The sequence below is a fragment of the Chiloscyllium plagiosum genome, chromosome 18 (assembly GCF_004010195.1).
Source record: "Chiloscyllium plagiosum isolate BGI_BamShark_2017 chromosome 18, ASM401019v2, whole genome shotgun sequence".
NCBI lineage: Eukaryota > Metazoa > Chordata > Chondrichthyes > Orectolobiformes > Hemiscylliidae > Chiloscyllium > Chiloscyllium plagiosum.
In genome coordinates, this window is record NC_057727.1 from 32600653 (window position 1) to 32617368 (window position 16716).

At 37.7% G+C, this 16716-nt stretch overlaps 1 protein-coding gene across 1 annotated transcript in view; it reads right to left on the minus strand.

Annotated features, from left to right (window-relative positions):
* dnah12 (dynein, axonemal, heavy chain 12) overlaps nt 1-16716 on the minus strand; it is a 278012-nt gene that overhangs the window by 23768 nt on the left and 237528 nt on the right. The window contains exons 62-67 of the mRNA XM_043708118.1: nt 12345-12489; nt 7924-8074; nt 7337-7590; nt 5419-5559; nt 5173-5310; nt 3386-3619 (exon numbers count right to left, since the gene is read on the minus strand). Of these exons, the coding sequence (XP_043564053.1) occupies nt 3386-3619; nt 5173-5310; nt 5419-5559; nt 7337-7590; nt 7924-8074; nt 12345-12489 (1063 nt within the window). The remainder of the gene's footprint in view (nt 1-3385; nt 3620-5172; nt 5311-5418; nt 5560-7336; nt 7591-7923; nt 8075-12344; nt 12490-16716) is intronic.

Genomic DNA, 16716 nt, shown 5'->3' on the forward strand with positions numbered 1-16716 from the left:
CCCCCTACAACCCATCCTCCCATCCTGGCACCTTCCCCTGCCACCGCAGGAACTGTAAAACCTGCGCCCACACCTCCTCTCTCACCTCTATCCAAGGCCCTAAAGGAGCCTTCCACATCCATCAAAGTTTTACTTGCACATCCACTAATATCATTTATTGTATCCGTTGCTCCTGATGCGGTCTCCTCTACATTGGGGACTCTGGGCGCCTCCTTATCTCTCTACGCTTCAGGCTCACTGCCTTTATTCCTGATGAAGGGCTTTTGCCCGAAACGTTGATTTCGAAGCTCCTTGGATGCTGCCTGAACTGCTGTTCTCTTCCAGCACCACTAATCCAGAATAATGGATTTAAGGCAGACTTTTTGTGCATTTTGGAATGCTATGCTAACTGTAAACCATTGATGCAATCTTGAAATACAAATGGATGGAATGTGTGCCGTAAACTGGATATTGACTGCCCTATCCAATGATCCTCAAAGGCAATAGAAGAATTTTTTGTTTCCCTCTCAAATAAATTCAACTCGTTAAATCTCTTAAAATCAAGCATTCCAATTGTGGGAGTCAGCCAACCTATGTTGAGCACAATACCACATTAAACACCGCTTTTTATATATCACGCCCGAGTACATTATGAACTTTCAGTGAATATTTTTAAATGGTCAACACAAACAAAGTCTTAAGATAGCCACTGTGAAATTTATGACCTTAAGTATTTGAACTATAAATAGTATTGCACATCAGGTGAATACACAATTAAATATGCATCTGGAGCCATCTGGAGATTTAGACAGCTCTTTGTTCAGAGGTGAAACACATAAAAGGACTACAGATACTCCAATCTGCCTAACTCCAGCATTTATCCTGAACAAAAGGAACACTTGGTAGCAGGCAGGGATGGATACTATCAATTTTCCTGATAACGTGATGGATTTTCTCTTTCAAATTAGACTGGGTGAATCTTAAATGTGTTCAACCACAACACAGCATGCTGGAATCAACATAACACCAGCCCTGGTGGAAATGACTTGGATTTTGTGAAAGTCACAGTGAGATAATCCTGGTTTCTGTCTGCTTGCCAGATATTTCCACCAAAAAGCCACTGAATCAACAGTTCAATTGGTCAAAAAGGGATCACAAACTAACTGCAAGTCACCAAGCATGCACATAATGAACAGCAATTCCTTGAACAAAATTGAGGGATCTCAACAATGAGAAGGACTCCTAACCTGTTCTGAACTCAAGTTCTCACCTGAGAACCAACTGCCTAGATGAAATCTGTTTTTAAGGCTGGATAGTGGGCAATGCTGTCCATTCTAGTCTTTGCGTGGCAGCTTATGCTATTAGTCCTGATATTGGTGATCCCATGGGTGCTCCGTTGATTTATTTGTATACCTGGCTGTTGAAGATGAAGTTGGTTGTGAGGCACAGATCTAATAGCTTGAGGTTGCTGTCTTTGCTGATGGTGTTGGCGTTGTAGGTTGCCTACATTCCTGGTCCTTTGAGGAACACAGGAAGTTAGCATGCAGTTACAACAAACAATTAGGAAGGAAAACAGCTGTAAGCCTTTATTCCAAGGGAACTGAAGCACTACAATAAAGAAACCTAGCTACATTTGTACGATATCTGGTGCATCCATACTTGGAATACTATGTACAGTTCTGATCTCCAAATTTAAGATTAGATACATTTGCATTGGAGGCAGTACAGCAAAAGTTCACTAAATAGCTTCTTGGGATGAGGGAACAGTTTTAAAATGAGAGCCTGAATAAACTGGAGCTATATTTACTATATATTTAGAAAAATGAGAGGTGATCTCATTGAAACATACAAAATTCTTAAGAGGTTTAATACAGTAAATGCTGCTGGTCTGGGAATCTAATATAAGGGGCATATACTTAGGATAAAGGATCATCATTGAAATGATTTAGCATTAAGAGGAGGAGAAATTACTGCATTCAAAAGGTTGTGAATCTTTGGAATTCTCCACTTACAGAGTCATGGATGATCTCTTGATGCATACATTTAAAGTTGGAATAGTTGGCTTTTTGGTCTTAGGGAACCGTGAATAATGGGGAGTAGGCAAGAACCTGGAATTGAAGCCCAAGATCAGCCACGATCATATTAGATAGTGGAGCAGGCTTGAGGGATCCGACAGTTTACTTCTGCTTGTATTTGTGCGTATCTGAAAACTGTAGTAAATGCCCACAGCTCATTGCAGGATTTCTTAATGATCAGAACAAACAGGCAGAGATATAGCTACATTGATCTTACTCTTGATTTTGATGTTACCATGAAAAAATTCACAAGATTTGTAAAAATAATTACTGATCTTTTCAATGGCTAACTTATAAAATGCATTTGTAAGAGTTAATAAACCAAATTTTAAAGTGAGGTGTAAACCTGTTGGGTGTGATTTTTGCTCTCCCTGGAGGCAGTGAGAAAGAGAAATAAGTGGGTACACTTGCCCTGAAGAAAAGCTTGCCATCAGCCCTCTGCAATTAAGTTCTGAGCAAGAAAGCCGCTGGGTGGCTTACTTCATTTGCCCACAATCAAGGTCTTTAGGTGGTCAATTAATGGCCACCTAAAAGCCTTAATTTTCTATCTACTCAATTACATCAGTAGGAGGGATGGGGGAGAGAAAGGTGGCTAGTTTCCCAACTGAAAAATCAAAGTAATCTCCCTGCTGAGTTTGGGGAGTTGAAATGTCCTCAATATGGGGTCAATAAACAGCACAAATGGGGTAACAAGAGAATAGCCTCTGAAAGCCTTTGTATCTGAGTTCCCTGACCACCCTCTCTCTATGACCTTCACCACATACCAAGATGATTTCGAGGGGCAGACTTTAGGACACAGAAGCTGCTGTCCTATTATTGGCCATCCTTCAATGGGCAAATACTTGTTCTCGCTTGCCTCTCAACTCTTAATGAGCTCCTTGGCGAGCAATCTAATGAGTACTCTTGTCATTGGGGTAGATGTAATCATCTTTTAACTCCCAATCTTTGACAAAGAAAGGATCTGCTCATTGTCCAGAATTATAAAGTAATTCACTTTTATTTTTAAAGTGTAAATTACTGAGTAGAATAAGTAGAATAATTTAAGGATTTTAGTCTATACTGGCCAAAAGAAATAAAAATGATCACATTAAGGTGATACGAATGAATGAACTGAACAGGCTGAATAACCTGTTCAGCATCTTACCCGTTCTTGTCTGAAAAATATACAATGCCACGGAGACAGTCATGGGTAAATTGTAAACTTTTGACTTGTTACTAAATGTAAAAAAATTAATTTAGTTTTGGGAAATGAGTTCTAAGTAAGAATGATTTATATAATTCAAATGCATTAACAAATATGTCAAAGTGAAAACCAATAAATTATCAAGTACCTTAATGAAGTCAATGTAGTCATCATATTTTCCTTTAGGAGGTATACAGTAATTTCTGCTGGGGGAGAATGAGTACCTTGGGTTCTCTATTAACTCAGAATTGCAAAAATCTGCCAGAATTGTCATTAGTAGACGTCTGTCCCAGTCATCTGTAACACGGCCTCCATAATTGCATTCACCAGTAAGATATGTGATGGCTTCAAATGGAACACTCTCATATTCATTTATAAAGAGCTGTGAACAATACAAACGGAAACACGAAATTATCATGGAGCAAATCCGACACTTTTTGTCACTAAATCTGGAAAGGATTAGAGACTAAAGAATCCAAGCAGATTTAAGGTACCAAATTCAGCAAACAACTGGCAGATCAGATTAGGGTGGATCTTGATGCGTTACTAAATTAGATGAAATTGCTTAAAGCATGAGAAGGGATACCATATAACCTTCAATGTCTTCAAGCTCGGGAAAGGAAAATAAATCTTGGCTCCTTATCTGAATTATAATTCAAATCATTATATGAATGCTAGGAAAGAATAGGACCTAGATTGATTGCCAAAAACAAAATGTGCTAGCCAGAGAAAATGTTATCTCCTAGCAAGAATGTGTGCGAGGACAAATTGACATTTTATTTAACCAAATAACACATTACTTTTAGGCTCAGACCTTTAATGTAAAATCTTACTTCTATGTTTCGATAAAAAATAAGGGCCAGGGTTAGGTTGGAGAAGGTGAGGTGGGATTAGAAAAGCAGACACACATGTCATGCAATAAAAATTTAATGAGCACAGCAAGTCCTCATTTAAAATTGTGATTGCATTCCTGAAAAATCACAACTTTAAGTTTAATAATTTTAAGTAAAATGCTGTTTTTCATAGGAAACAATGTTAAAATTAGAGTTAGATTCTGTAGGGTTTTTCTTATTATAATAAAAGCAATAAAACAGAATACCATGGAAGTTGAAATACTTTACATTGATACATTTCTGCATTGGTAAATGAAAGAACTTTTAGAATAAATTAAGTTAAAAAATATACAAGATCAATATAGCTTTCCACTTATAGTACCTTTCACTCATTGTCAACTCTGCTTCTGGAACCATCGTTCCCCTTGCCCTCCTGGTCACTGCAGATCATTCCTGTCTTTTAACTTGGGCCTCTTCCCATTCCCACCTCTCCAACTTTCAGCCTCTCTATTTTACTTGTGAGCTCTGTCCTTCTATGGCCCTCTGACCTGCAACCTTTATCTGTCCCTGACCCTCCAACATGTGGCCTCTCTTAATCCCATCTTGTGATCTAGATCCAAAATAGTCTGGAGTTCTGGCATTGTGAAATTGCAGGTCTATTGGTCTAGAAATACCAAACTGGAGCTGTTATAATCTATATTTTTTTTAAATGCTCCTGCTCACTGCTTCCCTCTCCTCAACCCTGGATATCAGCAAGGTACCTGGAGATGGTCTCCCCTTTGAAAAGTTTTTTTTTAATAGTTTTTTTTGCTTGAATAAAAAATTCTTCATAATTTAGTACAATTAAACAAAGAAAGTCAAATTATCATCATTTTATACAGCTCTTAGGATAGTAGGACAGTAATGATGTCACACCATTTATATTTCTTTGCAATTTACTCTAAGAGATTTGCAAGTCTCTAAATGGTGAATCAAGTCTATATGCAAGGCAATCATTATCATGCTTGTGAACTGTGTGTTGTATGATATTATATTTGAAATTGGTATTTGTTACTTCTTTACTTCTTAGCCACTAAGTCATTCAGTGAAGCTTTCTTTTTACCTGCAACTGTCTGATACTGATACGCAGGTCGGACTCATTAAATCCATATGGAATATTCCAGCCAAGAGGACCAAACTTCCTCCTCTCCTGGACAATTGCATGGAAAAAGCAAAGTCCAAAAAGAAGTTTCTCCCAGACCTGATTGAATCAATTAGAAATAGAAGTAAAAATGAGAAATACAATTGAACACAATTTGATCATAAAATTTAACTGTAACAATTTGTACAGCATGAAATCTGAACTGACCATTTCCTTTCCAACGCAGTTATTGAAAAAAGTGGGGTCAGAAATAGGGTCAGTGAGGTACGATTGGAGTAGGTTTAATCGGAGACCAGTGGGAGGTTCGTTAGTCATTTTCACACCATTCTGCAATATAGTCACTGGAAACTAGAACAAAAGAAAAATGGCAAAATAAAATGTCACATGAATCTTGTGTAGAACTGGAAATCCTCAGTTTGTAAACTGATTCTTTTTAGACAATACTGTTGGTATTTAATGTATCTTACATATTAGAAAACAATACTTTCAAAATCACAAAAATCTAATTATCGTTTTATTTTTTATCTGTATTACGTTTGAAATTGGTATTTGTACTTTCTTTGCTTCTTGCATATAGTCACTGAGCCTTTCAGTGAAGCTTTCACGATTGATCAGTTTTCAAACTTTTGTTATCCAAATTTCAAGTCTCAGCAGAGAACATACTTTCTGCCATTGCACTTACTCTAATTAGTTTGCCAAATACCATATGTCATTGTTAGGAAATCAATTAGTCTGCTTTGAAGTAGCTGAAGTCATAGCTGAAGTCCTCAAGACTCTAGAGGACTATAGAGCTGCTCTCTCAACTGAAATAACTAATGGTGAGTTTAATGGTGAGGGTCACCACATCTTAGATGAAGAGCAAGATTAAGAAGGCAGGATATTCATGTTGCACTAAGCTGATATAGGAACTAAACATACACCATTGGCATCACTCTGCATTGCAAACCAGGTGAATTAACCAAATCCCTCTTAGTGATATAACAATAGCTCTTAGCTTTTGCCTGTTCAATTTTGATACAGAGACTGCAGTGAACAGTTGCAATGATTGGGATATTAAAGCCTCTGCTGGGATTCCTTTCATTGAGGGGGCATGAATTATAGGTTTGGTGGCTTGCCCATCACTATCCAATTGAACTCAAAGCTCACCCCATAACAGAGAGTGGGAAGATACTGAAATTGGCAACCTACTTAACATTCGTAAATAACAAACTAAAGATCCATTAAGCCTGTTATCTTCCTTCCACCCTGCATATGTCACAAAAGCCACTTTTCGAACCTCTCCCTGTGGTTCCAAAACACTCTAGCCCCCTGACTTCTCTCAGACTGGCTTCCTTTATGGGTCTTGCTTGCAGTCCTGCATTATAGAGATTGTTTACTGCAGGAGCTGATAGCCCATCAGATTTGTGAAGCACTCCAAAAACAGGAGATTGGCGTTGAATAAGGTATAAAATAAGAAAGCTGAAAGTTGTGATAGTCTATGGGAAAATAATTCACTAAAGTATTGTACGGACACAGTATAGAGAGAAAAGTTTGTTTTGTTAGAAGGGCTCAGTTAAAACACCTGGCGAAAAATGTTTATGGCTCTGGAAAGAATAGGACAGAGATATAATGGGTTTTGAATTTCCCAGATAAAAATCACTTTGCCATTAGTTTGCATTTTTACTATCTTAAAAGTTGTTGTTATACACCTAATAAATCTGTGAATGCTTAACATTCAATATCATTCAATATATATAAAACCAATTCAATATTATATAAATAATAACACATATCCTCCAATATTTCAAACTGTAGACAGTCTATACTCTTAAGTCAAATCATTGAATAAATATTTTATTATCACAAGCATTAACAAAATAAATACAAATGATTTTTTTTGTCAAATTATATTGTAGTATTTAAAACTTATTTTTCATATAAATAAACCTGGATCATATAGTGATTTGGCTGATCAATGTATCAGCAATTCTAGAATTGAATATATCTGCTCCAACATTATCATAGTTTAAAAATTACCTATGTGCTGTATTTGTCACTACACAGCAATATTTCGATATAAGAAATATACAAAAGATAATTTAAGTTATCAACAGTTTTATTATATCATGAAATGCTTTGTCAGTACCTTAGGAGAGGGGTAACTAGTGAGCCAGAGCCTGAAGTCTGGGTGACAGGTGTCAGCGCTGAATTCTTCACAAATCTTTTCCAAAGTTGACATCCAAGACACAGCAAGGTGGCAATTCTGTAGACACACCCAAGTACCATCAAGCATACCTTCTTTAACCATTTTGGCAGCAATTGGGCCTTGTCCCTGACCAAGCGAGATGGACTGGAATTGACTTCGATCCATGTTTTTATCATTTGTTAATTTTAACAAACCTACAAAGATTCATAAGTGGAAGGAAATGGATTTAGTCTCATAGTTTGTTTAAATGCAAAGTAAAGCTAAAAGTTCAGCTCTAGATTCTAACTTGTGCGGTAGAAGAGACAAATGCTGAACAAAAGGGGACTATTGTACGATAAAATTCTGATGGCAGTTGTGGGAAAGGAGCACAAGATATACATTTCATGAATTAAGTGCAATTCCTTTTGAAAACTGTGTGATGGCAGTATATTATTTGTTTAAAAGTTGAATACACACACACAAAAGAATAATTTCTATGTATTAAAATTAACAAAAAACAACAGGAGTGATACTTCAGGTCCACTCACTTGCCATTGGATCAGCCCCTGGAGAGAGTATAAACAAAAGTGGTATTGCGGCGTTGGAATCTGCATAACTCTTCGCTAAATCAAATGGAGGTGGCTCCACAAACCTCTTCCCGAGCTTTTCAACAACAAAATTTGCCACAGCTGGGATGATCTGAAGGATAGAATAATTTTTTTTAAGAAAGATGCCCTAATAATTTTATTAGCACCCCCTAAATTTTTTTAAATGGTTTGTCTCACAGATATCAAGGCGCTTATGTGTAACATTTTCAGCAGACAATTATAAAAATGAAAGAACAAGAAGATTAAATTTCCTCAAACTTTGGCTAAGTGCCAATTTCAGGAACTTTCATGGAGGGTTACTTTCTGCAAGCTCTATCAAGTTTTATTGCAAAATTTTATGATACTCACTCAATTAACTATGAACAATTCTTTCACTGAGCCACTCTTGCACCATTTTGCACCAACAGTGGAAGTTTTGCTAGACTTTCTGGGGTTACTGTCACCTGTGCCATATTTAAAATCCAGTTGAAATGCTGTAAGTCAGGTTGTAAAGAATTGTACCAAAGATGGACAATAGAGACAAGTTAGCATCCCACTTTGCTGACAAGCACTTGGAGGTCTCATGGAGATGAAGGTGGACGGAAGCACCATTGTCTTTTTTCAGGACTGCCAGAGGAAACCACAGCACCAGGACCCCTCAGTCTAGTCTTAAGCTGCCACCCAACTCAGCATGATGTCCAGGTCCAAAGGAATACCCACCAATGTATGAAGAAGGTTAATGATCTTTTGTGCTCCATAAGAGTAATTGCCAATATCTACTGTCTGTAATCTCACACTAACTCTGACTGTGCCAATGTACACACCTCCCGTAAGACCATAATAAATAGAAATAGGAGTAGGCTGTTTGACCCCTCGAGCCTGCTCCACCATTCAATGGGGCCATGTCTAATCCAACATTCCCCATACTCACTTTCCTACCTTTTACCTGTAACTCTTGACTTTCCTACTGATCAAAAATCTAGCTCAACTTTAACTATACACAATGACTGTGACTCCTCAGCTTTCTGTGGCAAGGATTTCCAAAGTCTCACAACTCTCTGAGAGAAGAAATGCTTTCTCATTTCGCTCTTAAATTGGTCCCTTTATTCTGAGACTATGCCCTCTGGTCCCAAACTCTTACATGAGGAGAAACATCCTCTCAGCATTTACCCTGTTAAGCCACCTAAGGATCCTACATGTGCCAATGAAATCCCCACTCATTCTTTTAAACTTCAGTGAGCAGAGTCCTAGCATGTTTAAACTTTGCTCATGAGACAATCCCTAAGTGCCAGGGATCATCCAAAAGAGTGTTCTCTAAACTGCCTCCAATGAAATATCTTTCCTTACATGAGGGGATCAAAACTGCTCAAAGTATTAGAGATGTGGTCTCATCAGCACCTTGAAAGGTTGCAGTAAGGCTTCCCTATTCTTATACTCCAACTTCCTCAAAATAAGGGCCAACATTCCCTTAGACTACCTGATCAACTGCTGCAGCTGTGTCCTAGCTTTTTGTGTTTCGTGCACAAGTATCCCAAGTCTCTTTGTTTGCAGTTTTCTGCAGTTCTATTAATCTTTTGTTCTCCCTTCCAAAATGAACTTTGCATTTTCCCATATTATACTTCATTTACCAACTTTTTGCCCACTTACCTACACTATCAATGTCTCTCTGTTTATATCTCTCTCATACACTGCTTTCCACTTATTTTCACACAGTCTGCAAATTTGACTTCAGTACATTTACTTCCTTCCTCCAAGTCATTAATATATATTACAAACAGTTGCGGACCCAACAGTGATCCGTGTGGAACCCCACTGGTCACAATCACCAACCTGAAAAACAACCATTATCCTCACTTGCTGTTTCCTGCTCATTAGCCATTTCTCTTTTCATGCCAGCATACTGGCTTCAACACTGTGTGCTTTTATGACTAAACCTTGTGTGAGATATCTTGTTGAAGGCCATCTGGAAGTCCAAATACAACACATTTACTGGTCCCCCTCTAACCACAGTGCTTGAGAATTCCTCAAAAAACTTCCAGCAAGCATCATGTTCTACCATACCCACTGTTGTACAACATCATCCCCCAACCACTCTTACCCACCACATCGTCCCAAATACTAACGATGCAAGTCCTCTGCGCTTCCTACTCATGAACAACTCTCTGCCTTTCCTCCACCTGCACCTAACACTATTGCTGTGCCGCCGACTTTCATCTTACTCAATTCCTGCCTTTGACTCATTGCAGAAGAAAATAGCCAACAATTGGGGAGAGAGGACCAGTATGATTGGTGGGATGCTTGTCATTGGGGGAGGTTGGGCAAGGTGGATGCCTAGGGAAGATGATGGTGAGCTGCAACTACTAGCTTCTGACTTCCATGTTGGGAATTAGGGCTGTCTAATTTCTCTCTGCTTAGGAAAACTCCATTTAAATAAAGCAAGATTAATAAGCTATTAATACAAGAGAGTTACAGTTTACGCCACAAGATTCTCAGACAATTTTTGTTAATGTCAAGAATCTCATTTTCTATATTCGCTGTTTTCTCACAACTGTTTTGCCAGTGCCCATGCCATTCAGAGGCTGAGAAAACTTTGTCCAGTGCAATAGCAAGATAAACCCAGTTCCTTCTTTGTACCTGAAAATTCAGTCACTGAAAATAATTGTTGCCTCTCCCTGATTAAATAGGCTATGCAATTTGAAGTTACAACAATTTGATCACATGTCAAATAATTCTGTACCTGGTAAAACTAAACTGAAAAAAACTGAACAAAAAAGAAGCTGTAGTGCATTGTTCCACCAACTCTTTTCCAAATAGATTCCATATTATTTCATGCAATCAAAAAAACTTTTAACTGAAGACAGTCCACTAAAGAAATGAATCATAGAATTCCTACAAGTGCAGGAAGAAGCCACTTAAGTCTGCACCATCCCTCGAAAAGCATCCCACCCAGACCGAGTCCCCCATCCTATCCATATAACCCCACATTTACCAGAGCTAACCCATTGAGCCTACACATTCCTAAACACTGAGGGGAATTTAGCCAATGGCCAATCCACATCTTTGGGAGGAAGCCAGAGCACCTAGTTCAGACCCACACAAGCGCGGGGAGAATGTGCAGACTCCACACAGTCACCCAGACTGTCATCGGACATAGAAGACATTAAAGAGTGCAAATTAAAGAAGTGTTTATCTAAAACAACTGTCTGATGAGAAAAGGAAGCCAGATTTTAATAAAAATGCACATCTCAAAGTACAGAAGTAAAATCAGATCCACTTGCATATTCTTTGGGCACTCAGTTCTGCTAGATAAAAGTACAATTACCAGGAGCACAGTTAATTTAGGATAAATTTAGAATTACCAAGTAATTTTGAAAGTTAGGTGATTTAGTTGAGTTTCTGTGAGAAGTTGATTTGTTTTGAATTATCTAGCTTGATTCTATTTCAACACTCTCTAAGTAGCCTTCGACAAGAAATGTGCAATTTTAGCTTATCAAGTTTTGTAACCACCTAAACTTATAATCAAAATTGAAACTCCAGCACACCATTGAAAAAAAGTACTATATTGTCAAAGACAATATCTTTAATAAAAATTGTTAACCTGAAGCCCTTTTTCTTTGTAATTTTTGTGGCAACTGTAGCCCTGGACTAGGAACCAAGAGTCAATAATGGTAAAAAATTGATTTTGATTGAATGGTAGGAATGGATTAGCAATTGTGGAATCAATGGAAGGAAAACCAAATAATTCAAACAACTGGCAGCTGATCCACCATCAGTTAACTTGCAATTCCATTGAAACTGAATTTGACCCTGTATGTGTAATTCCATACTGCAAATTGAAAAACTGATAAACTGGTACTACTAAAAACAAACATGAAAATTACATGATTGTCACAGAAATCAGATTGTTTAGCAGCTTCTGGAACATGAAATTGCCACCACTATTCAATCTGGCTCTTACAGAGTTATAAAGGCCCTTAATTCCTTTACGGCATCAGAAAATAGGAATAAATGCTGACTTGTTATTTTTGACCATGTCCAAAGGAAAAGGAAAATGGATATTAAAGATTCCATATCAATAAACCAGAAGGTACAGTCAAAATTCCTTACCCAGTACTGCTAAAGAAAAAGCTAGTGTAAATATTAATTTTGGTGCAACAGAACTGCCACTACTCATCACATTTCAAAGTAATTTATTACTTGGAGATGTTTTGATTGGTGCAGGTGCTGTAAGTGAGACCTTATGTTGTAAAATTTAAAAAAGTGGAATATAACAGAAAAAAAATGCAGCAGTTAAAGACATTAAAGCAGTTAACGTTTGTTCAAGTAATCAAAAACTAAGAATGCATTTTATTATTGAAAAATGAGGACTTATTCGTCTTTACCTTATCTGGCCTAAGTGCCCTGAGAATGATCATCTTCTGAAGTTCATTGATTTTGTGATCCCAAGGTTGTGGCAAAGAAACAATGTGTGGGTCTTTACTTTCATAAATCTTGCGCCATTCTCCAGAGGACTTGGCGAAATGATCCCTAATTGGAAAATGGGAAAATTGTTAAACTTTCAGTTTTACATCTTGCTATTTCAGGGTGTTACTGCTTTGTCACTGTCACATAAAATAAGAATCAAACTTTGCAAAGCTAATGACATTTTTGAGTTTTTGAACTTTATATTCATATGAATGTAACAAATGTCTATTCATAATTTCAGTTGAAGAAAGGAAAAATATGCAAATATGCAGAATACTTTTAGTCAAAGGTTAATAAGTTATCAATATTAGGCAAGTCAAATCTTCAAATGGGTAATCAACAGACTAAGGGAGTATTTCTCTGCCTGTATACTCTTGATGGTGCTTAAAAGTTTCAATTAATTAAATAATAATTAATGCTACTTTCCTTATAAACTAATGTTGAGCTTGATCATTTATGGCTGTTTAATATGTTGACAACAGCATGCCATTCAAGCAAAAAGGAAAAAGTAGTAGTGCCTGAACTAATCTGAGAGAAAATCATTTTGCCATGGCTACAAGGACCTAGAACAAAATATGATTGATATGTACTGAAAACTGATGGATGTCGCTCCTGACAATTTCCAACACCTTACCTGTACTCTTATCTTCAACATTAGCAAAGCTTCCTGAAGCATGCATGACAGAACATGGCAAACAATTGTAAACACAATGTGTAGCTATCCCTCACTCCCTGACCATCACCGACAAGACCATCACTGGGAGCCAATAAATGTAATTTAGAATATTCAAAAATGAATAAGGTTTTGCTAATATTGGGTTGTACTCAATACTTTAATGTAGACAGTCATTCATACAGCCTTATGTACCTTTTGAAAAATTAGGTTCTGATGCTTGGATTAGTCTGAAAGGTCTTGTAAAACAGTTCAACCAAATTGCTGCATAATCCGTGCATGCTGTGCTCTGCATAATTGCATCAAGCAAACAGGGGAAGGAAGCTTAAGAATGAGGAAAGTGGTAGAAGATGAGGACATTAAGCAGGAGGACATCACCTTTGCATGATAGAGTGCAGTAGCATCAAGCACAACCAGTCAAAGAGGACTTAACTGACTCCCAGCTCCGGTAGATGTGAGTTGGATGCAGTGACTACTCATTGACTGTAAATTTGTTCCTGTTTGAAAGGTCAGCAATCCCTGTTCTTAGAAGCAACTACAGCTTGTGTATGCTTGTTTTGTTTGTGATTTTATTTGCATTCACTAAATAAAAGTGAATGTTTTGAACCACTTGAAGGCTTTCCTGTAAGTGATAGTCCCACATTGAATAATGAGGAAATTGCTAGTTTGTACTCAATTTGGATAAAGAGTATCACTGCCTCAGACAGGGTTGTAAGATGGGAGGAGGACATGTCGCGAAATACTTAAATAGCAATAGATGGAAGATTGTGCACTTATATGTGCAATGGTGTATCAGCCATGCCACCTAAGCGCCCTGAGAAGCATTGGTTTGTAGTTTCTCTTTCACTACATGCACACTGAAGTACAATTCTAGACTGCAGTCCAACAACATACATTAACTACAAATCTCTGTTTCCTGTCACACAATTAATTTTGTATCCATGTCACTACTGTCCTTTTTCTTTAGTGAGTTCTAAGTTTATTTACAAGTCTGTTGTGCAATGCTTCAATAAATCCCTTTGGGAAGTCTACTCTTACAATTACAAAGTTAAAGATCACACAACAACAGGTTATAGTCCAACAGGTTTAATTGGAAGCACACTAGCTTTCGGAGCGACGCTCCTTCATCAGGTGATTATAAGATGGGAGGAGGATATGTCGCTTAATACTTAAATAGCAGTAGATGGAAGATTGTGCACTTGTATGTGCAATGGTGTATCAGCCATGCCACCTAAGCGCCCTGAGAAGCATTGGTTTGTAGTTTCTCTTTCACTACATGCACACTGAAGTACAATTCTAGACTGCAGTCCAACAACATACATTAACTACAAATCTCTGTTTCCTGTCACACAATTAATTTTGTATCCATGTCACTACTGCTTCCCATGACTTTGCTAAACTCTAATTATCTCAAGTCTGCATAGTTTTAACAAGGAGCCTTTTCTCCTGTTGCAGAACAATCCCACTCACTTATGCTTTCCTTGTTCCCATCACATGGGTCCTATGGTTGTAATATGACACCACTAAAACCTAATAGGTGCAGTCCTGTTTGCAGCTGCATAAAATAGAGAGCATGGAAAACAGTCCCACTCTGTGCTTGCACCAGAATTGCCAGGGAATTGTACCCCGGTCCTTCACCCAAAGGCAACAGGTTTAGGTGTCTTAACATCAACATTAGTCACATCAACCCTCTCTGTAACTTCACCACACTTCTCCAGCATGTTATTTAAACTGAATTGTTCTTCACAAATAACTTGTCTTTGCCAAAATGGTGATTCATTACTTACTGAATTATTGTTCAAACAAGTTTCCTCATTAATGAGGTTAATATTTTTTGTTCTTGATTTAAAATTTTGTTGGTTCTGTGGATTGTAATTCTGGTTAGACATTCTTATTATCAAGTCTACTGACACATTAAGCTCTATTCCACTTTATCCCTAGTTATTCCAACATCACTGATGAAGGAAGCTTTATTTTTATTTGTCCATTGTAGAAGCAGTAACTTACATTTATCATAATTTCAAAAACAAACAGGACAATAAGAAAACCTGTAAAAGTCACAGAAAATAAAGAAGTAGAACATGCAGATGACATTGCACACAGTTCTGGTCACCACACTACCAGAAGGATGTGGGTGCTTAGGAGAGGGTACAGAAAAGGTTGACCAGGATGTTGCCTGGTATGGAGGATTTTTGCTATGAAGAAAGGTTGTCTAGACTGGGTTTGTTTTCACTGGAATCGAGAAGGTTGAAAGGCAACCCTAATAGAACTTTATAAGATTGTGAATGCCATGGATAGAGTCAAAAGTATGAGGTTTTTTCTCGGGGTGGGTGGGTCAATTACTAGGGTTACAGGTTCAATGTGTGGGAGGTTTAAAAGAGATGTGCGAGGCAAATTTTTCACACAAAGGGTGGTGAGTGCCTGGAACACGCTGCCAGGGGAGGTGGTGGAAGCAGGCACAATAGCAGCATTCAAGAAGCACCTGGACAAATATTTGAATAAGAAGAGAATAGAGAGATACGGATATTGGAAGTGAAGACAGTTTTAGTATGGAAGAACAAAATGTGCCAGTGCAGGCTTGGAGGGCCAAAGGCCCTGATCCTGTGCTGTATTGCTCTTTGTTCTCGTTGTTCTTTGACAAGCAAAATTAGAGGAGGAAAGAAAGAATGACAACAGTGATAAAGGGAAATTCAGTTACAGGAATAGAAAAACACAGATATTAATTACTATTTCCAGTGAACACCACCACATGAGATCAGCTAGTTTGATAGTTTTAAAATTTATTTTGTGTTCTCATTGGGGAGCCTGCACATCTTAGGTTTCAATGTATCAGACAAAAAAAATGAACATTATAGTCGACGAATCAGAATTATAGTTGCCATAAGCAGTGATTAAAATGTCTTGTCAATCAGGGATGGCAGTCCTAATCAAAGTGAAACACAGCTGCATCTTTCCTTGATTGCCCAAGGTTTGGTTGAAGCATGGAGAGAGAAAAAAATGTAGGTAGTAAATGCATGAGTAACGAAGACTGTTGGTGTTTGGCTGTAGCATGCAGGGTGAGATCTTCAAGAGAGGGCAGAAGAGTACGGCAAATCTTGTATGTATATGTTTTGATGTTGTACCTCCATAGATTAACATTTCTGATCTCTGTAGAGGCTGATAACTTTTAAAAAGAAATGTAAATGTACTGTTAACAATAGAAATGATGACAGAACAAGATTTCACGTCTTAAAAGTTTTATAACAACAAAAAGTTAAAAGCACTATTACTAAACACTATCATTGTATGCGAATTACATTTTAAAGTAAAGAACAGAAAGATTACCACAAGCCAAAAAAATACACTTCAAAGGAACACTTTCTGCCCTGAAAATACTGAAGGCAAATAGTCAGGGCATGTCCAGGATTTGAAGCCAGGACCTCTCACATGCCAGTTCAGTACAAGCTCTAAGCCAGAATCATAACCCTTGACCAATGAGCCATTGGTTTATCTATATAGTGTATGCATTTTTAAAACAAAATGCTTGGTGTTAAGGTTCAATGGGCTTACATTTCTCCATAAAGTGGAGAATGGGATGAACCTCATACAGGAGGAGAAAGACTGGGTAACAGCAGTTA